The 17,737-nt window shown below is 38.0% G+C and overlaps 1 protein-coding gene across 2 annotated transcripts in view; it reads left to right on the forward strand.

Annotated features, from left to right (window-relative positions):
* WDSUB1 (WD repeat, sterile alpha motif and U-box domain containing 1) overlaps positions 1-17,737 on the forward strand; it is an 85,376-nt gene that overhangs the window by 38,056 nt on the left and 29,583 nt on the right. For both annotated transcript variants that reach the window (XM_006872030.1, XM_006872031.1), the window contains 2 exons: positions 254-433; positions 13,252-13,392. In XM_006872030.1, coding sequence (XP_006872092.1) covers positions 254-433; positions 13,252-13,392 — 321 coding nt within the window. The remainder of the gene's footprint in view (positions 1-253; positions 434-13,251; positions 13,393-17,737) is intronic.

The following is a 17,737-nucleotide window of genomic DNA, read 5'->3' on the forward strand; positions in this document are numbered from 1 at the left end:
ACTCCCGTAAAGATTTACACCCTCGGAAACCCTGTACAGGGTCGCTATGGGTCAGAACTGACTCGACGGCACTTAACAACAACAATAACAACTATTTAATTATACATGATGATTTTGATCTTTGACATCTTAAAATAGTAAAACACAGATTTAAGGACATTTTATTTATCTTATAATTTGAGATAAGAATGTTTATAAAGGAAATGCTTTATTCTTATTTCACTTTTTGCTTGTGTGCTTTGTTTTGCTTAAGCAAGGAGTATGGAAGATCAGCTGAAGCAGTTTACTGAAGATTGGTCAGAGGAGGATGTCTCAGTGTGGCTTTGTGAACAAAGTTTAAATGACCTTGTTGATATTTTCAAGATGAATAACATTGATGGAAAAGAACTGCTAAATCTTACAAAAGAAAGTCTAGCTGATGATTTAAAAATCGGTAAGTTAATTAAAGATAGACAATCTTTAAAAAAGACAGTAATTTGCTCTCAGGTGGTTATTTGATAAGTGCTGTTGAGTCTGTTCCACCTCATAGCGACCCGGTATAGTGTGTCCGAGGAGCAGCTAGTGGGTTTAAACTGCTGACCTAGGGGTTAGCTGTCTAATATTTATCCTGAAGCACCACACCAGTTTAGTTTTGGTTTTATTAATAGTTTCCTCTTAATAGTCTAACATAATGATTGTTCTGGTGTTTGCCTTTTATAAAGGGAGAATGTAGTTTTACTATGTTAGAGAAATAATGTTATATAGTATTTCCTTGGACAACTAAAGCTAGTCTGTAATTATAGTTAAAACATTGTTTTCGATTGAGAGATAATTTTGTACGGTGACCTTTTTAGGGGTATAGTTCATTGGTTTTTATTTTGTAGTCTATTCAGAGTTGTGCAACCATCACCACTCTCTACTTTCAGAACATTTTCATCATCCCAGAAGAATCCCTCCTGTACTTGTTAATATCACTCCTGTTCCCTTTCCTCCCACCCACCGTCAGCCACTCATTCTTTGTCTATTGAGTTGCCTATTCTGGACATTTTTTAAATAAATAGAATCATACAGTATGTGGCCTTTTGTGGCTGGCTTCTTTTTCTTCCATAATGTTTTCAGGATTCATCCATGTTTTAATATATGTCAGTATTCCATCTCCTTTTGCATCTGAATAATGCTCCATTGTATGGATACACCACATTTTATTTATCCATTCATCATCGGTTGATGGATAATTGGGTTGTTTCCATTTTTTGACTGTCGTGAATTAACGCTGCTATGAACATTCATGTACAAGTTTTCTGTGAACGTATGCTTGTATTTCTCTTGGATATACATCTAGGAGTGGAATTGCTGGATTTGATGGTAATTCTATATTTAACAGCAATACCAGTTTATATTCCCAGTACAATGTATGAGAGATTCAATTTCTTCACTTCCTTATCAGCACGTGTTATTAACTCTTCTTCACTATAGCCATCCTAGTGGTTATGAACTAGTAGCTATCTCATTGTGGTTTAGATTTACTTTTCCCTAAAGACTAATGATGTTGAGTGCTTTTTCATGTACTTATTGACTATTTATCTTATTTGGAGAAATGTCTAGTGAGGTCTTTTGCCCATTTACAAAATTGGATTGCTTTTTATTGCCAACTGTGAGTTTTTTATATATTCTGGATACTAGTTCCTTAGCAGATATATGATTTGCAGATATTTTCTCCCACTGTGGATTGTCTTTTTACTTAATGCAATTACTGATAAGGTAAGATTTGTTTCCTTTATGTCTTAATGTCATTTTCGTTTTCTATTCCTCCATTACTACCTTCTTTTGTGTTAAATAGATATTTCCTAGCATACCATTTTAATTATTCCATTTTATTCTTTTATTTTATGTAATTGACCTTTTTAGTGGTTGTCTGGAGCTACAATTAACATAATATATAAAAATCTAGTTCTGATAAATATCAACTTAATTTCACTAATAGCAAAAACATTGCTCCGATGTGGCTCTGTCCCAGCCTTCATTCCTTTTTTGTACCATTCTTGTACAACATCTGTACACATTACATTCCCATCATCACAGATTCATATTTGTTTGTGTTATAGGTCTGGAACATTAGCATATTCAACAAATTAAATAATAAACTAATAGATAAATAGATAAGAACATTGATTTATTTTCACAACATTCCAAAATATCCTAAAGACTTTGCCAAACTTTAAAGGATCAAGGGGCTAACTTTAATCTTCTACAAGTGCTGCTTTAAGTAAACTGTAAGGAATTTCTTTTAGTTTTGAGGCAAGAGTCTCCTTAAAAAAGGAATTGAGCTAATAGAGAATTAAAATTTCTTAACAGAAGAAAATCTGTTAAAAATTTAAAAGGTATCTTATAAAAGATTCTTATGCCAATGTGGATAAATTGGAATTTATTTTGCATTTATCATGTTACTGATGTGTGCCATCAAGTTGATACTGACTTATAGCAACCCTATATGACAAGAGTAGAGCTGCCCATAGGATTTCGTAGTCTTTATGGGATCAGATCACCAGAATTTTTCTCCTGAGAAGTGGCTGGTGGCTTTAAACTACTGAAACTTTTTGGTTATCAGCAAAGAGCTTCACCATTGCTCCACAAGGACTTGACATCATGTATAGAAAGTTGACTAACTGTGTAAGGTTTGATACATTGGACTATTAAGGGACAAACTAGCTGATTTGACACTTAAAATTATTTTATAGGAACTGAACAGTATACTAATCCCTTTTCAATATGTCTTTTATAAATATAGAATAAAAGATCTTTCTGCAGACATGTATATCTGTTGGAATCTAGTACTCTAACCAAGGATAATAGTCTTTTCCTAGGATTATGTTAATGAGCCTTGGGTACAATAGACAAACAGTTTTAGTTAGGAAATGACTCCTTATATCTAGTACTACATTTGCATAAGGAATGTCTAGACAGAGATTATAGGTACAAAAGATTTTTGACATCGAAAGGGATATATGTCTTGAGACGTCTCTGAATCCACAGATTTGTGAGCACTACTGCAGTATTTAATCTCTTTCAAAATGCATAAAGTATGAAAAGTAAAAAGTATGAAAGTCCGCTTGAGATGTGAAACTGAACAAGCTATAAAGTCTTACTAGTCATGTGATTTCTATCAGCCTACTGGCCCTAGTTTATATCTGGGCTTTAGTAATATTGCAAATTCTACATATGTTGGAGTTTGGAATTGTTAAAGATTATAAAACAGTAGAAACTTGGAATGACAGATGCAAAGAAACTATGAGGGGCTTTCAGAAGGTTTGTGGAAAAAATTCATTATCTTTTCATTTAAATTTTCATTGAATTTTTAAACTCCCCTTATATATTGTTGTTGTCATCAGGTGCCATCAAGTCAGTTCCAACCCATAGTGACCCTGTATAGGGTTTCTGAGGAGCAGCTGGTGAGCTTGAACCACCGACCTTGCAGTTCAAAAGACTTTGCAGTCTGGCACATTAACCCACAGTACCACACCAGGTCTCCCCTTTATATATTAGATCAGTCTTAATATGTATACTTCAATAACCATCAATCATACCTCATTTCTAACTAGTAATGAGGATTTTTCAAAGGTTCATTCTGCCTTTTGCTCTACTTGTATCTCCTACCAGTGTTGAGTTTAAATTATAAAAGCACATGAAACATGTTTCTCGTTTTCTAATTTAAAAGTTTTTTTTTTTATATATAAAGTGCTTTAAAAAAACTTTATACTTGAGTTTTCTTTACATCCTCAGATTATGGAAATTACATGCAGTATTCTAGTTCCCACTTCATTATGTAGATTTTCACTTGCTGCCTGACTGTATAGCTTAATTTTTTTAACTTTTCATCGTGACTTGAATGAAGGCTTACAGACAGGATCATCAGTTTTACACTCAACAAATCCTATACTTTGTTTCCTCTTAGTGATTGCAATCCCCTCCATGCAACAACAGTTATCCCACTTCCTCCCTGTTTGCATTCCACCCACCTTCCTATCTCTTCTCAACTTTGTCACAAGGTAAATGGTGCCCTTAGGATTTTGAATGATTGAACATATATTCCATGATGAACATATATTACTAGTGTTGTTGTGTTCCCCTTGTGTACCCATCTACTGCTTGCCTTAAAATTGGGACAATAAGATGAGTTCCTTTCTAAACCTGAAGGGTGGTCAAAGACCACCGGTCTACTTCTGAACAGTAAGCTTGGTCTTTTTTTTTTTTTTTTTTTAATAATTTTGACTTTGGTTCCACATTTTCTCCCAGCACTTTATAAATGTGATCCTTTTCAGAGTAATTGGTAGCAGTGGCTGGGCACCATCTAGTTCTGGTCTCAGAGTCATGGAGAGTCATGTTCACATGTTCCATTAGTCCATCAGAAGAAGTGTTTCCAAGCATGTTCAATTTTCATCTCTCTTCTTTCTACATGGAGAGACCAACAGTTGAACCTTACGTAGCTGCTCATAATCATCTGTGGTCCCAGATGCTACTCGCCAAAGCAGGATCTCTTTGTGGATTCTGTTCAACCAATTGATCATGGTGTCCCCTGAGACTATTGTCTTGAGCTCTCAGGCCGAGCAACTCATTGCCTTAAGATGTTTGGTAATGTCTACAAAGTTTTCAATTCTGCCTTCTGTATATTCCACCACACTCATAGATACATTTGCAGCAAAGGTAAATGCCCATGTACAAATAATCCTCTTCCAAAGCCTTATATATTTGTGGGTGTACTCACACTCTTCCTTCCATAGTCAGTCAGCCTGTATATCTGTATCTATCCGCAGAACACTATTGTTCCAAGGTTGTATATGTAACGCTTTTTACCTCTATCCCTTTTAGCCCTTATACTTCCCTTTGTCTTCACCTGTCTTCATCATTCTTTTACCAGTTACCCTCTTCTTCGTATATTGCTCTTGAATTAAGATGCATCAAACTGCAAAGTCAGTGGTTCAGACTCATCAGCTGCTCCTTAGAAACTCTTTACAGGGTTGCTATGAGTTGGAACTGACTTGAGGGCACTTAACAATACCAATTCTCTAGCCAGTGAATTACCTCCTTTCTCTCCCAGCCCTGGTAACCATCACAGAATGTTTCTTTCAGCATGAAACCTTTTCTTGAGTTTTTAAAATGGTCTCATACAATATTTGTCCTTTTGTGATTGACTAATTTCACTCATCATAATGTCCTCTAGGTTTGTTTGTATTATGAGGTGTTTTGCAGATTCATTGCTATTCTTCACTGTTGGATAGTATCCCATTGTGTGTATATGCCAAAGTTTGATTATCCATTCTTCTATTGATGGACATTTAGGCCACCTCTGTCTTTTTGTTATTGTGAAAAGTGCTGCTACTAACATCGGTGTGCATCTGACTGTGTACCTCTAAGTAATAGGATATTTGCCATTTGGGGGCTTTTTTTTGCACAAAATAAAAAATGAAACTGTTCCTTTAGTTCACTTACTGTGGGCCTGTACACTTCCCCACTGTTGGAGTGGGCAGAATCCTCCAGCTTCTGCTGCTCCTAAATTGACTTGACTCCCTTTCTAGTGAGTGCTCTCTGGAATGTTTTTTCCAAATCCCTTAGATTCCCTGTTACTTCTTTCCACACCAATGCCATACATGGTCTATGGCTTACCACTGATATTACTGGTTTCATATGGTCACCTTGCCACCATGTTTTTCTGGAAATGTTCATGGATCTCACTTTGATCTTTAGTTGCTCCCTTTTTATGTGGGGAACTCAGAAAATGATGCTGCTTTCTCCACCATCTGTCCCAAATTCACTTACAAAAAATCTCTAAAGTTACCTCCATAGCAACCCTGTATAGGGTTTCCGAGGAGCAGCTGGTGAGCTTGAACCGCCAACCTTGCAGTTCAAATGGCTTTGCAGTTTGATGCATTAACCCACAGCGCCACACCAGGACTTACTGTAGTGTTTCCTTTTTCTTTCTTAATACAGCTTTCTGTTTTCTTTTGATCATTCTAGTCAGAAATTTATTTTTTTTTTCAAAAAAGTATTTTTTTAGCTTCCCTTCAGAGTAGGTGGTGAGTGGTCTGTGCTTGCTAGTTTCCAGGCTCTAGGGCTCCCCTGATGTTATCCTGCTTCCAGATGATGCTGGTAGTGTTCTGCTCGGTTTTCCTCCACAAAATGACACATACAGGACAAACTTGGGAAGAGTCAAAGGCACAGGTCATTTCTACCCTCTCTAGGGAGCTTTCAGAATTTTGTTTTATCCTTTTGATGATTACTAGTTTCTAGAATCCATCAAACACTCTCAATTATGTGACTGTTACAAGGTTAGATAAGGATCTAGAGGAGAGTAGGAGAGTTAGTAACCTGTTTTCATTGGTAGTCTTGTGTATAACCAGGTGCCTTTTCAGGGCTTTAATAAATAGTAAATCTTATCCTTTAACCACACTGCTTTATTATCCCTCTGCTGGTAATTACGTTTAGAGCTCTTCCCCCTACCCCAACCTAGCTTTGGAGGTATGCACTAAATGAGATGTTTGTTTCTGTTTAAAAGTTTATAGTTGTGATTTGGTAATTGTTTCCCCAAGGGCAAAATGATCTGATTGTATTTTTAATACCAATAAAACCAATAAAATTAGACAAGGATAGCATTCAATTTAAGCTTGTCTGGGGCATTTTGAATCAACTTTTTCTATTCTTTATTACAAATAGTAATACACATGTATAGTATTTGACAGAGGAGGACTTAGGTTTTTTCTGTCCCTAGAATATTAAATGCATCTACAGGTTTCTCCTATAACCTGAAAGTACAGTGTTCTTATAAAAACTGCGTAAGCTGAAATAGTAGAAGGTGAAGAAGCATTGTTTCCAGACCCCCACAATAACCTACCAAATCCTACAGTGTAACACATAAATCCTAAGTAGCACCGGTCTAGTGTCTTCACAGATAACAGTTTAATGCTAGGTCAGCTTGATGCTCAGCTGCTGAGTGTGGTTTTCCAGGAAGGAATTTGGGGATGCCACTCTTCTGCTCAGGATACATGCCGCCTTTTAACTGCTTGTTGCAAAAGAAATACTGAATGCTAGTTTTATTTTTACCTTTTTTGGGTGAAAGCAAAAATCCTCTCAGTGAACAAAAACAGGAACTAATGTAAGTCTCATAAAAGTGAAGTGGCATAAAGGAACTTTTGAAAAGCAGGAGATAATTGTATGTTGTTGTTGTTAAGTGCCATCAAGTTGGTTGGTCCAACTCATAGAGACCCTGTAAAGGGTTTCTGAGGAGCAGCTGGTGGATATGAACTGCTGACATTGCAGTTCAAACCAACCATGTGGTTGAATGCTTAACCTGCTTCGCCACACCAGGAATCCAGGTACTTGGATAACCTTCTCTTATTGTAAATTTTATAGTTTTCCAATGTCTACTGTGTGATTCTAGCATGTTCTAGAAATACTCATGACAGTTTATCAAGCCTTGTTTCTAATCAGGTGAGGAATTTTCTTATGGAAAATTATTAGTAACCATAGCCAACTATGATATATTTCCCAACATCTCTTATCCTTTCTCTGATACCCTCACCTTAATAAACTGATCTCAACAAAACCTTTTTGTTGATCTTGTTCACCTGATAACTTATACATCTCCACCCATATTCTCTCTGTCTCCAGCATAGAGTACATAGCTGTCTCAGTTATCTAATGCTGCTATAGCCGAAATACCACAATCAGATGGCTTTAAGAAAAGATTTATTCTTTCACAGGTTAGGAAGCTAGAAGTTTGAATTTAGAAAATCAGGTCTAGGGAAAAACTTTCTTCTCTGCCAGTTCTTGGGGAAGGTCCTTGTTTTCTTTCAAAATCTTTGAGCCTCGCATTCCTTAGACATCTTCATCTGTCCTGCATTATTCTTTCCCCCTGGGTCAAGGAGGCTCTCTGTTCTGGGCTCTTCGTTCATCTGATCTCTGCTTGCTTGCTTAATTTCTTTTATATCTTAAAAAAGACTGACTCAAGAGACAACCTAATCCTGTAGATTGTATCCTGCCTCTTATGAACATAACTGCCTTTAAGTGGTTAGAATTTACAACACTAGGATAATTGCGTCAGATCACGTCATGGGGGATGATTACATCATTAATATAACTGCTAAACTATGGAGATGCAGTCCATACCGAAGGCTGTGCTCTTTGATCTTCATCAGTAAATACTTTAAGTCCTCTTCACTTTCAGCAAGCAAGGTTGTATCATCTGCATATTGCAGGTTGTTAATGAGTCTTCCTCCAATCCTGATGCCACGTTTTTCTTCATAGAACCCAGCTTCTTGGATGATTTGCTCAGCATACAGGTTGAATAAGCATGATGAAAGAATACAGCCCTGTAGTACACCTTTCTTAATTTTAAACCATCCAGTGTTCCCATGTTCTGTTCGAACAGTTGCCTCTTGGTCCAGGTACAGATACCTCATGAGCAGAATTAAGTGTTCTGGAATACTCATACTTTGCAATATTGTCCGTAGCTTGTTTGCAATATTGTCCGTAGCTTGTCATGATCCACACAATCAAAAGCCTTTGTGTAGTCAAAAAAGCACAGGTAAACATCTTTCTGATATTCTCTGTATTGCATCTCAATGTAAAGAAAACAAAAATCTTCACCACTGGACCAATAAACAACACTCTTATCAAAGGAGAAAATATTGACGTTGTCAAGGACTTCATTCTTCTTGGATCAACTATCAACACTCAAGGAAACAGCAGTCAAGAAATCAGACGACGTATTGCATTAGGAATATCTGCTGCACAAGACCTTTTTAACGTGTTGAAAAGCAAAGATGTCAGCTTGAGGACTAAGGTGCGCCTGACCCAAGCCATGGTATTTTCAATAACCTTAGATGCATGTGAAAGTTGGACAGTAAATAAGGAAGACTGTAGAAGAATTGATGCTTTTGAATTAATGGTGTTTGAGGAGAATATTGAAAGTGCCATGGGCTGCCCAGAGAACCAACAGATCTTTGTTGGGAGAAGTGCAGTCAGAGTGCTCCTTGGAGGCCAGGATGGCCAAACTTCCTGTCTCATATTCCGGATGTATTGTCAGGAGGGACCAGTCACTGGAGAAGGATCTCATGTTTGGTAAAGTGGAGGGTCAGAGAAAAAGAGGAAACCCCCAACGAGATGGATTGGCTGAGTGGCAGCATCAATGGGCTCAAACATGGCAACAATAGTGAGGTTGGCCCAGGATCCGGCAGTGCTTCGTTCTGCTGTGCATAAGGTCGCTATGAGTCGGTACTGACTCAATGGCACCTAACAACAACAACAGACTATGGAGTACTGGTCTTGTGCTGTCTGATAAGCATGGACCACAAGGTTGGTTTGAACTGCAAAGTTGGTGGTTCAAACCTTCCACCTCCTCCTTGGATACCCTACATAGCTTCACTATGCATTGGAACCACCACAATAGCACTAATCAACAACAAACTATGTCATTACATAATTTTCAAACTATGGAGACTCATGGCCTAGCCAAGTTGACACAGTTTTTGGGGACACAGTTAAGTCCATGATAATTGGTCATTTGTTTAACTTCTCTTAAGACCTACATTGTGGTGGTGTGGGATAATGCACTGAATTGCAGGGTCGGTGGTTCAAATACACCAGCTGCTCCTCAGAAACCCTATACAGGATCACTGTGAATTGAAACCAACTCGATGGCACTTTACAACAGCGCCCTTAAAAAAATGCAGCATTGTGGATGGGATGGGAACTACTTGGAATTTAGCCCTTGGGACAGTCCAGGGAGGGATGGGCGCTATAAACCCTCTTGAGTGTTTTCCTGACTTACTCTACAGTAGGACTATCTGAGATAGAGAATAGCATGCTTGATTTCAGAGGTACCCTCCCCTAAATAGGCATGGTTGTGATAAAATAGTTTTCTCTGTATTCTGGATAGGGATCTCATACAGAATCTCAGGGAATATCTTTAGTCACATGCTAATTCTAAGCTTTTTGAAGATTCTTAAAACTGATTTCCACAATGGATAAAGATTCCAACTTCTCCATATCCTTTTTTTTTTTTTCCTTTCTAAAAAATCATAGCTGTCTTATTGGGGGAAGGTCATTGATTTCTCTCTGTGGTTATAACTTGTATTTCCACATGACTATTAGCATTGAAAGGAGCTCTGATAGCATAGTGGTTACAAATCGGGCTGCTAACCTCAAGGCCATCAATTCGAAACTACCAGCTGTTTTGCGGGAGAAAGATGAGGCTTTCTGCTCCCGTAAAGATTTACAGCCTCGGAAGCCATGTACAGCACATAACAACAACAACAATTAACGTTGAGTATCTTTTTAACTTTTTATGCTTGTTTGCCCTTTGTATATTTTCTTTGGTGACATGTCTATTCAAGTCCTTTGCCTGTTTAAAAATTCTCTTGTCTTTTCTCAGTTGAATTTTAGGAGTTTTTTTGGATAATAAACGGGATCTCTTTGAGTGATAATTATTTGCTTTTGCAGAACCATTTACACATCTAAAGAAATTCTTGATTTCTGTTGGTGCTTTAAAACAATTGGTTTTATAATCCTCAGTTTGAGTTTAGTTAATTATATGAAAAGAAGCCATAGGAAAACATTCCCTAAGCATCAGGCAGCTGCTAGGTCAGCTCACTGCATTTCTGTGCATTGACTCAATAAGGAAACAAGACCAAACAGATTCAAACACTTTGTCGCATAGGGCATAGCCCCCTTAACCCCTGAGTTCTAGAGCGGTAAAGCAGTGGTGGTTTGTGTTAGAGCTGAGGAATCCTGAGCTTTTAAATCTCCCATATATGTGTGTGTGTGTATATGTATGTGTGTGTATATATGTATGTGTATGTATATATATATATAATGCACCTGGAATTGCTATGAATTGGCACTGACTTAACAGCTGTTCTGTGGGAGAAAGATGAAGCTCTCTGCTCCCGTAAAGATTTACAGCCTCGGAAGCCCTGTACAGGGTCGCTATGGGTTGGAACCGACTCCACGGCACATCACCACCACCACCATATTATAAGGGGACTGCTATTGGCTCCTGGTGTGGTGCTGTAGGATCAGCACTGAACTGTGAACCACAAGTCGGCAGTTCAAACCCATTAACTGCTCTTCGGAAACCCTATACAGGGTTGCTATGAGTTGATGGCACTTAATGATAACAACCAAACTTACCCAACAGTTGACCACAAGGGAGACATTATTTTTCCTTCAGTTACTGTTAAGTCAGTGCCAATTCATAGCAATTCCAGGTGCATTAACCCGAGTACAACTGTGCTGCATAGGTTTTTAATGGCCAATTGTTTGGAAATAGCTCACCAGTCCTGTTTTGGGGTGCCTCTGAGTAGACTTGAGCCTAGTGTGTTAACTGTTTGCGCCACCCAGGAATCCCATTATCTTTATAGTGGCCAGGAAACAAATCTGCCTTCTGATTGGAAGGAGAACACTATCTCTAGCTTCCAAATGTGTTTGACAACATCCTGCAAAATATTATCCTAGACAAAATCACCTCTCAGGAAAAATAACACTGGCTTGACTTTCTATGGAACCATGAGGCATTATGAAATGTAACTCTTGTATCTTAGCCACCACTGTCTTTGTGATCTAGTGTTACTGTAACAGAAATACCAAAGAGACATTTGTCTCATAATTTAGGAAACTAGAAGCCCAAATTCAGAGTGCTGACTGTACAAGACGACTTGATTTTGGGAAAGATCTTTGTCTCCTTTCAGCAACTGTAGGCCTGGCATTCTTTAGAGATCTCCATATGTCATGAGAGCAATTTCCCCCTGAGTCTGGGAGTTTCCCAGTGTAGGAACTCCAGATTCAAACTAACAGCACTCCACTGGGGGCTCTTCTTTCTTGGTGGGAGTAGGTTCCTCTGGTACCTTCTCCCATGTTTTTTTAAATCTTTTTATCTCTTGTAAGATAAAAGGTGTTACAGGCTGCAACCCAAACTTCAGTCCTTGTATTGGTTTATCACATCTTATCATATGATGGGGACCATCACATACACATCACATTATAGCATTACGTAACTGACAAACCACTGAGACGCATAGCCCAGTCCAATCGACACCTATTTTTATGTTTTATTGTGAATTATATATTTTACATGAGAGAACTTTAGTTTTACATTCATTCCATCGTATATTGTCTCATTGCCATGGTTCCGATCCCCTCCATGCATCATCAACCGACCAAAGGGTATACTCTATAAACCTGCCCCCTAAACTCCCCCCCTCCCCCATTCTTCAGGACCCAGTCCCTCTCCCTGTCTGGATCCAAAGTCCCTATCCACTTCATCATCTCTGCCTCCATCTCGGGCTTTGCTGCTTCTCTGGGTAGGGTCCCGCTCTCGGCTCTTCTCCGTTGATGGTCCCAGAGACCTCCGCTCCTAGACTGGAGAGTTAATAACTCCCTTCCTTGCTACCAAACATCTACCTTTACATTTCCAACCCTCACAATGTCCTGATGACAATCATTCACTATTGTATCACAAGTGACCCTCCTGCATTTCATTTCATCAGCTCTGCCTAGACAGATTGGATAGTACTCACTGGAGATTCTGCCTTCCTCCATGCCCCCTAGCTCTAGGTTCCCTCTTGAAAGCTTGTAAGCCAGTTACTTCTTGCCTTTGTGGTCCCTCCCCCCCATTTGGATATCCAATGTCCAAGTTACCCATCTCTTTAACACCTATTTTTTAGGGACGCAGTTCAATCTATGACACCCACCTAAAACTGAAGTGTCCACTAGCTCTAAAAATGCCAACAGCTATAACACTAACTTTTCTAAAACTAAAAAAAATACTTAAAAAAATTAAGATTTTAAACTAAAATTATTTTGGAGAAATGAGCTTTGTTTGTGATTGTTTAATAACAAGTAGAAATCCCAGTTTTATAAAGTTAAAAAGCATAACATGGAATGTTTACATGACTAATATGAACATCTTTAAAAAAAAAAAAAACTTTTTAGCGGGGTGGTGGTGAAACTTTTTCTTTTGTAAGTAAATTAGTTGATTTTGTGTAGTATATTAATGTCTGACAACCTGAAATTTTTGAAGAACTTTCAGAGTCTAAGATTGTTAAAAATAAATATAACTATTGTTAAAAATATATACAACAAAGTTTCATTAAGGAATTTATTTTTAAAAAAGTAATACCATGTGGTTAGTATAGCTGAAGATTTTTGGTTATAGATAAGATCTTACATAAGGCTTACCAGTATTAGTTCTCCAACCCTAACAGAATCATTTCTATTCAGAATCCCTAGGGCTGCGTAGTAAAGTGCTGAGGAAAATTGAAGAGCTAAGAACAAAGGTGAAATCCCTTTCTTCTGGAATTCCTGATGAATTTATATGTCCAATAACAAGAGAACTTATGAAAGATCCTGTTATCGCATCAGGTATGTGGGAAACTGTACTGTTTCACGTTATTTTATGTGCTAAATGAATAAGCATAGACAATTCACAGATTTTTTAAATGTGAGAAGAATTTTTAAGGTTATTGTTTCTGATAAAAAGTAGTTGTTTATTTTTTCTTTAAAAATATTCATTAGACTTGGGAACATTTGAACATTATATATTTCTTAGCAGATAATATTGGACAGAGAAGGTTTGAATCGAAATAGAGACAAAAGGAAAGGTTACAAGCTTAAACTTCTGAAACGTGTATTTAGTTACCAAAATGTAAAAGATAAAATACTGTTTTTAAAGAGTTGATCTCTTAAGGTTATTTCATATATCATGAGTTAAAACAACAGAAATAAGAATTTGAAAATCATAAAGTTGCATTGCTTCACATGAATTTCCATTTTTTCATAGTTTAAATATGTGAATCCATATTATATTTTTACTTTGACATTGATATGCAGGGTCTGTTTGAGCTGCAAGTTTGGTGGTTCAAATTTACTAGCTTCTCCTTGGAGACCGTATACAAATTTGCTATGCATCAGAACGAACTTGATTTCTGATTATTGAGCCAGCGTAATTTCCTTTTTAATAGTTTTTATTCCATTGTGGTTCTGTACTGTATTTTGCTTTACTCTATTTGGTGTGTGAGTCTTGGTATTGTAAATGCCATTGCACTGGTATCTTGGTGTATATTACTTTTGGTTATTTTCACAGGCTATGTGCCCAAAAGTAGAATTAGCCATTCAGAGGCTACCTTGTTTTATGAACATGAAAAAAAACAGTTTTGATAGTTCTTGCTACATTTGTTATTAGACTATTTTCTAGAAAACAAACAAACATTTTAGAGTATTTCCACCAGCAGTATATTTATGTGTACTTGTTTGTCCATACTTCTGTGATCACTGAGTTTTATAGCTTCTTTTATTATACTAGTTTAAAACTTGCAAACTAGCATTCCTTACATTTCTAGGGAGACAATATAATTTTCGACATGATAGTTTACTATTTAAAAATGCTTAGGAATTCATCTTCTTTGATAACTAACTTATTTGAGGTACTTAAATGAGATCATAAATTATTATCCTTTTATGACTTATTTTGCTAAAGATAATTTTTCTTTTATAAATATTTTACTGAGTTTTGGTAAAAGCTTACACAGCAAGTTAATTTGCCATGTAATCATTTCTATGCATATTGTTCAGTGGCATGGCTACATCTTCCATATTGTGTCAGCATACTCCATCTTCCATTCTGTATGTTCTGCTTCCATTCATTCAGCTTCCCTGTCTCCTTTGACCTTTTCATCTATGCTGAAGGATAAATGCTGAACATTTTGTCTCATTAAACAATGATGATTTAAAAAAAAAAAAAAAGTAGAGCATTCATCAGTGATATTGTTTATTGTGTGAGTCAATCTATTATTTTGCTGAAAGGTGACATCTGGGAGCAGTTTCCATTCAGAATTTAAAGGTATCTCAGGACAGTAGTCTCATGGGTTCCTCTAGTCTACCAGTTTGGTAACTCTGACCTTTTATTTACTTCTATATTTTTCAGAGTTTTGTTCTACAACTTTCTCCTGTTGTATGTGGGATCATTTATTGTGGTCTGATCAGAATGGTCCGTAGTGGTAGTCAGACACTATATAGTCCTGGTCTCTGGATAGGGGAGGCCATGGTTCACATAGACATTTAATCCGGTAGAGTATATTCTTTTTTGAGTTTTTGGCTTCCTTCCTTTTTTTTCCAGATGAGTAGAGACCTATAGTTGTATGTTAGATCAGCATGATGTTTCCAAGGTTCATCCATGTTGTGGTGTGTATCAGGATTTCGTTTCTGTGATGGAGGAACATTCCGTTGTATTTATATACCACATTTTATTCATCAATTGATTCTGCTATGCTAGAATATGATAGGATTGGGATTGCTGGTCATATGCTAGGATAGCTGTGATATGCTAGGATTGGGATTGCTGGTCATATGGTAGTTCTTTTGAAGAATCACCAAACTGTTTTCTACGATGGTTGTACCATTTTGCATGCCCACCAATGGTAGGTGAGGACTTAATAAATATTTACTAAGGAGCGCTGGTAGCATAGTGCTTACGAGTCGGGCTGCCAACCTCAAGGTCATCAGTTCGAAACTACCAGCGGTTCTGTGGGAGAAGGATGAGGCATTCTGCTCCCATAAAGATTTATAGCCTCAGAAACCCTGTGCAGGGTCACTATGAGTCGGAACCAACTCCACGGTATTTACCAACGACAACAACTTGCTCTGAATGTTTGTAGGCAGAAATACTTTTCATTTATACAGCTATAAACATTTCAGTTTTTAAAAAACGCTTAGCTCTTTTACATTTGGAGTTTTGTATTTGAGACATAATATTGTTGTTGTTAAGTGCCGTCGAGTCGGTTCCGACCCATAGTGACACTGTACAGGGTTTCCAAGGCTGTATACCCAGATGAAAATCAAAATGTCTGTGTTTTTGCCAAGTGTCCTATTTTTTTTTTAAATTATTTTAAGTTTCTATTGTGAATTATATGATAGTTTACATGGGAGAACATTAGCTTTACATTTATCCTGTGGTATTTCGTTTCATTGCACTAGTTACAATCCTCTCCATGCATCATCAAACAACCAAAGGGTACACATCCTGCAAGCCTGCCCCACACCCAGTTGTCAGCACACAGCTCCTCTCCCTTCTTGAGTCCAGAGTCCCCAGCCATTCCATCTCTCCATGTCATCATTTCTGCCTCCATTTCTGGTGTCATTGCTTCTCTGGGTAGGGTTCCCCCACTCCCTTCCTTTTGTTACAAAACATCTACCTTACCTTTCCAACCATAACAGTCAGTCCTGATAGCAATTATTCACAGTGGTACCACAAAGTCTTATCCCCATCTCCTTTTATGAGCCCCATCCTGACAGATTGGAAACCACTCAGTGGAGATTCTGCCTTCCCCTGCACCCTCTGGAACTAGGCTCCCTCTTGAAAGCTTGTAAGCCCGTCACTTTGTGCCTTTGTAGCCCCTCCACTTTTGGGTAGCCAATATCTGAGTTGCCCATTTCTGTCAACCCTGTATATACTGAGGGAGTGGGAACAATCCTTGCTGTAAATATTTGTTCCCTCTTTTGAGCTACTACATCCATAACTATAGGTCAAGTTCATCAAATTGTAGCAAATTACTTTTTTTCCCTCTTCTTTCTTCTTCTAGTTGAGTTCTGATCATCCAGCCATTGAATCCAAGTTAAGTGGATATTATCTGCAAGTATGGGTGTTCTTATGCATCTCCCCTCACTTCATATCAGCTGGATGCTTCACTCTCCACTCTAGTCCTTTGTGGCCATGTCACTGTCCCTGGGCTCAGAAGACCCCGGGTCTTGCTGTACTGCTGGCCAATCAGGTGTCAACCCAGGTTGACAGGAGTCTATTGAATGTACTCGGACTTAGCTCACAGCTTCATTGCTATTTTCCCGCTACTTCCCCTTATGGGTGACCAACGTGCTCATCAGCCACAATACTGCCTGCTTGTGTATTCCCCTTGAATCTTAGCCTTGGAAGGAGTTTTGTCCTGAGAAGACCTGACTGCTTGCCTTGATGGCTCCCAGGCGAACAACTTGCTTGTTCTTGTAGTAGTCAGTGAGACTGCCGTTGTTGTTTTTGATTTTTCCTGCTGGTCTTTCTTTCAAGAAGTATCTTCTGTTCTTTTAGCCGTTCCAGGCTGGTCTGCTTATACTTTCAAGTGGAAATGTCCCACCTTAGAAGATTCTGGATGGGGTTCAGGATTCCATCTATGTTTTTATTCAGTGAAAAGCCTCCAAAGGAAGCTTCCTTCACTGGGCAAGTTGTAATCCCATTTTAGTATTCCAATCAGTTATAGACTGAAGATGGACTGAAGCTTTCTATGGTGATGTTTCTGGTTATTCCTTTCTCTCTCCCTCAAGTGTCTATTTTACAATGGTATGCAAGAGAAACCAAGGTTCAAAAGACAGCCAAGCATCTTAACATTATTTCCCCCCTTTTACCCATTCAAACCGTGCCTCAGTACCTGTATTACAGAGCCCTGTTGTTCCAAGTTGACTTCTGTCCTACTTAGTCCATGAAAACCTGCCTAACTGTTCTCCCATCCACCTTGTTCTTCCATTCCCCTCCACCTTCTTGTGTATTACCGCCCACCCCCCACAAGCACCCACACTATCCTGTATCTATTCCCTACCCTGTGCTCTACCTTTCCCTCTCTTCCTTCAATCCACCTCATACATCCTGGTAACCAGCAAAGAATTTTTTTCCCCCTTTTTAGTGCGGGTTCTTTTTCTTAATCTTTTACAATAATGGTCCTATGCA

Source organism: Chrysochloris asiatica, unplaced genomic scaffold, assembly GCF_000296735.1.
Source record: "Chrysochloris asiatica unplaced genomic scaffold, ChrAsi1.0 scaffold00181, whole genome shotgun sequence".
NCBI lineage: Eukaryota > Metazoa > Chordata > Mammalia > Afrosoricida > Chrysochloridae > Chrysochloris > Chrysochloris asiatica.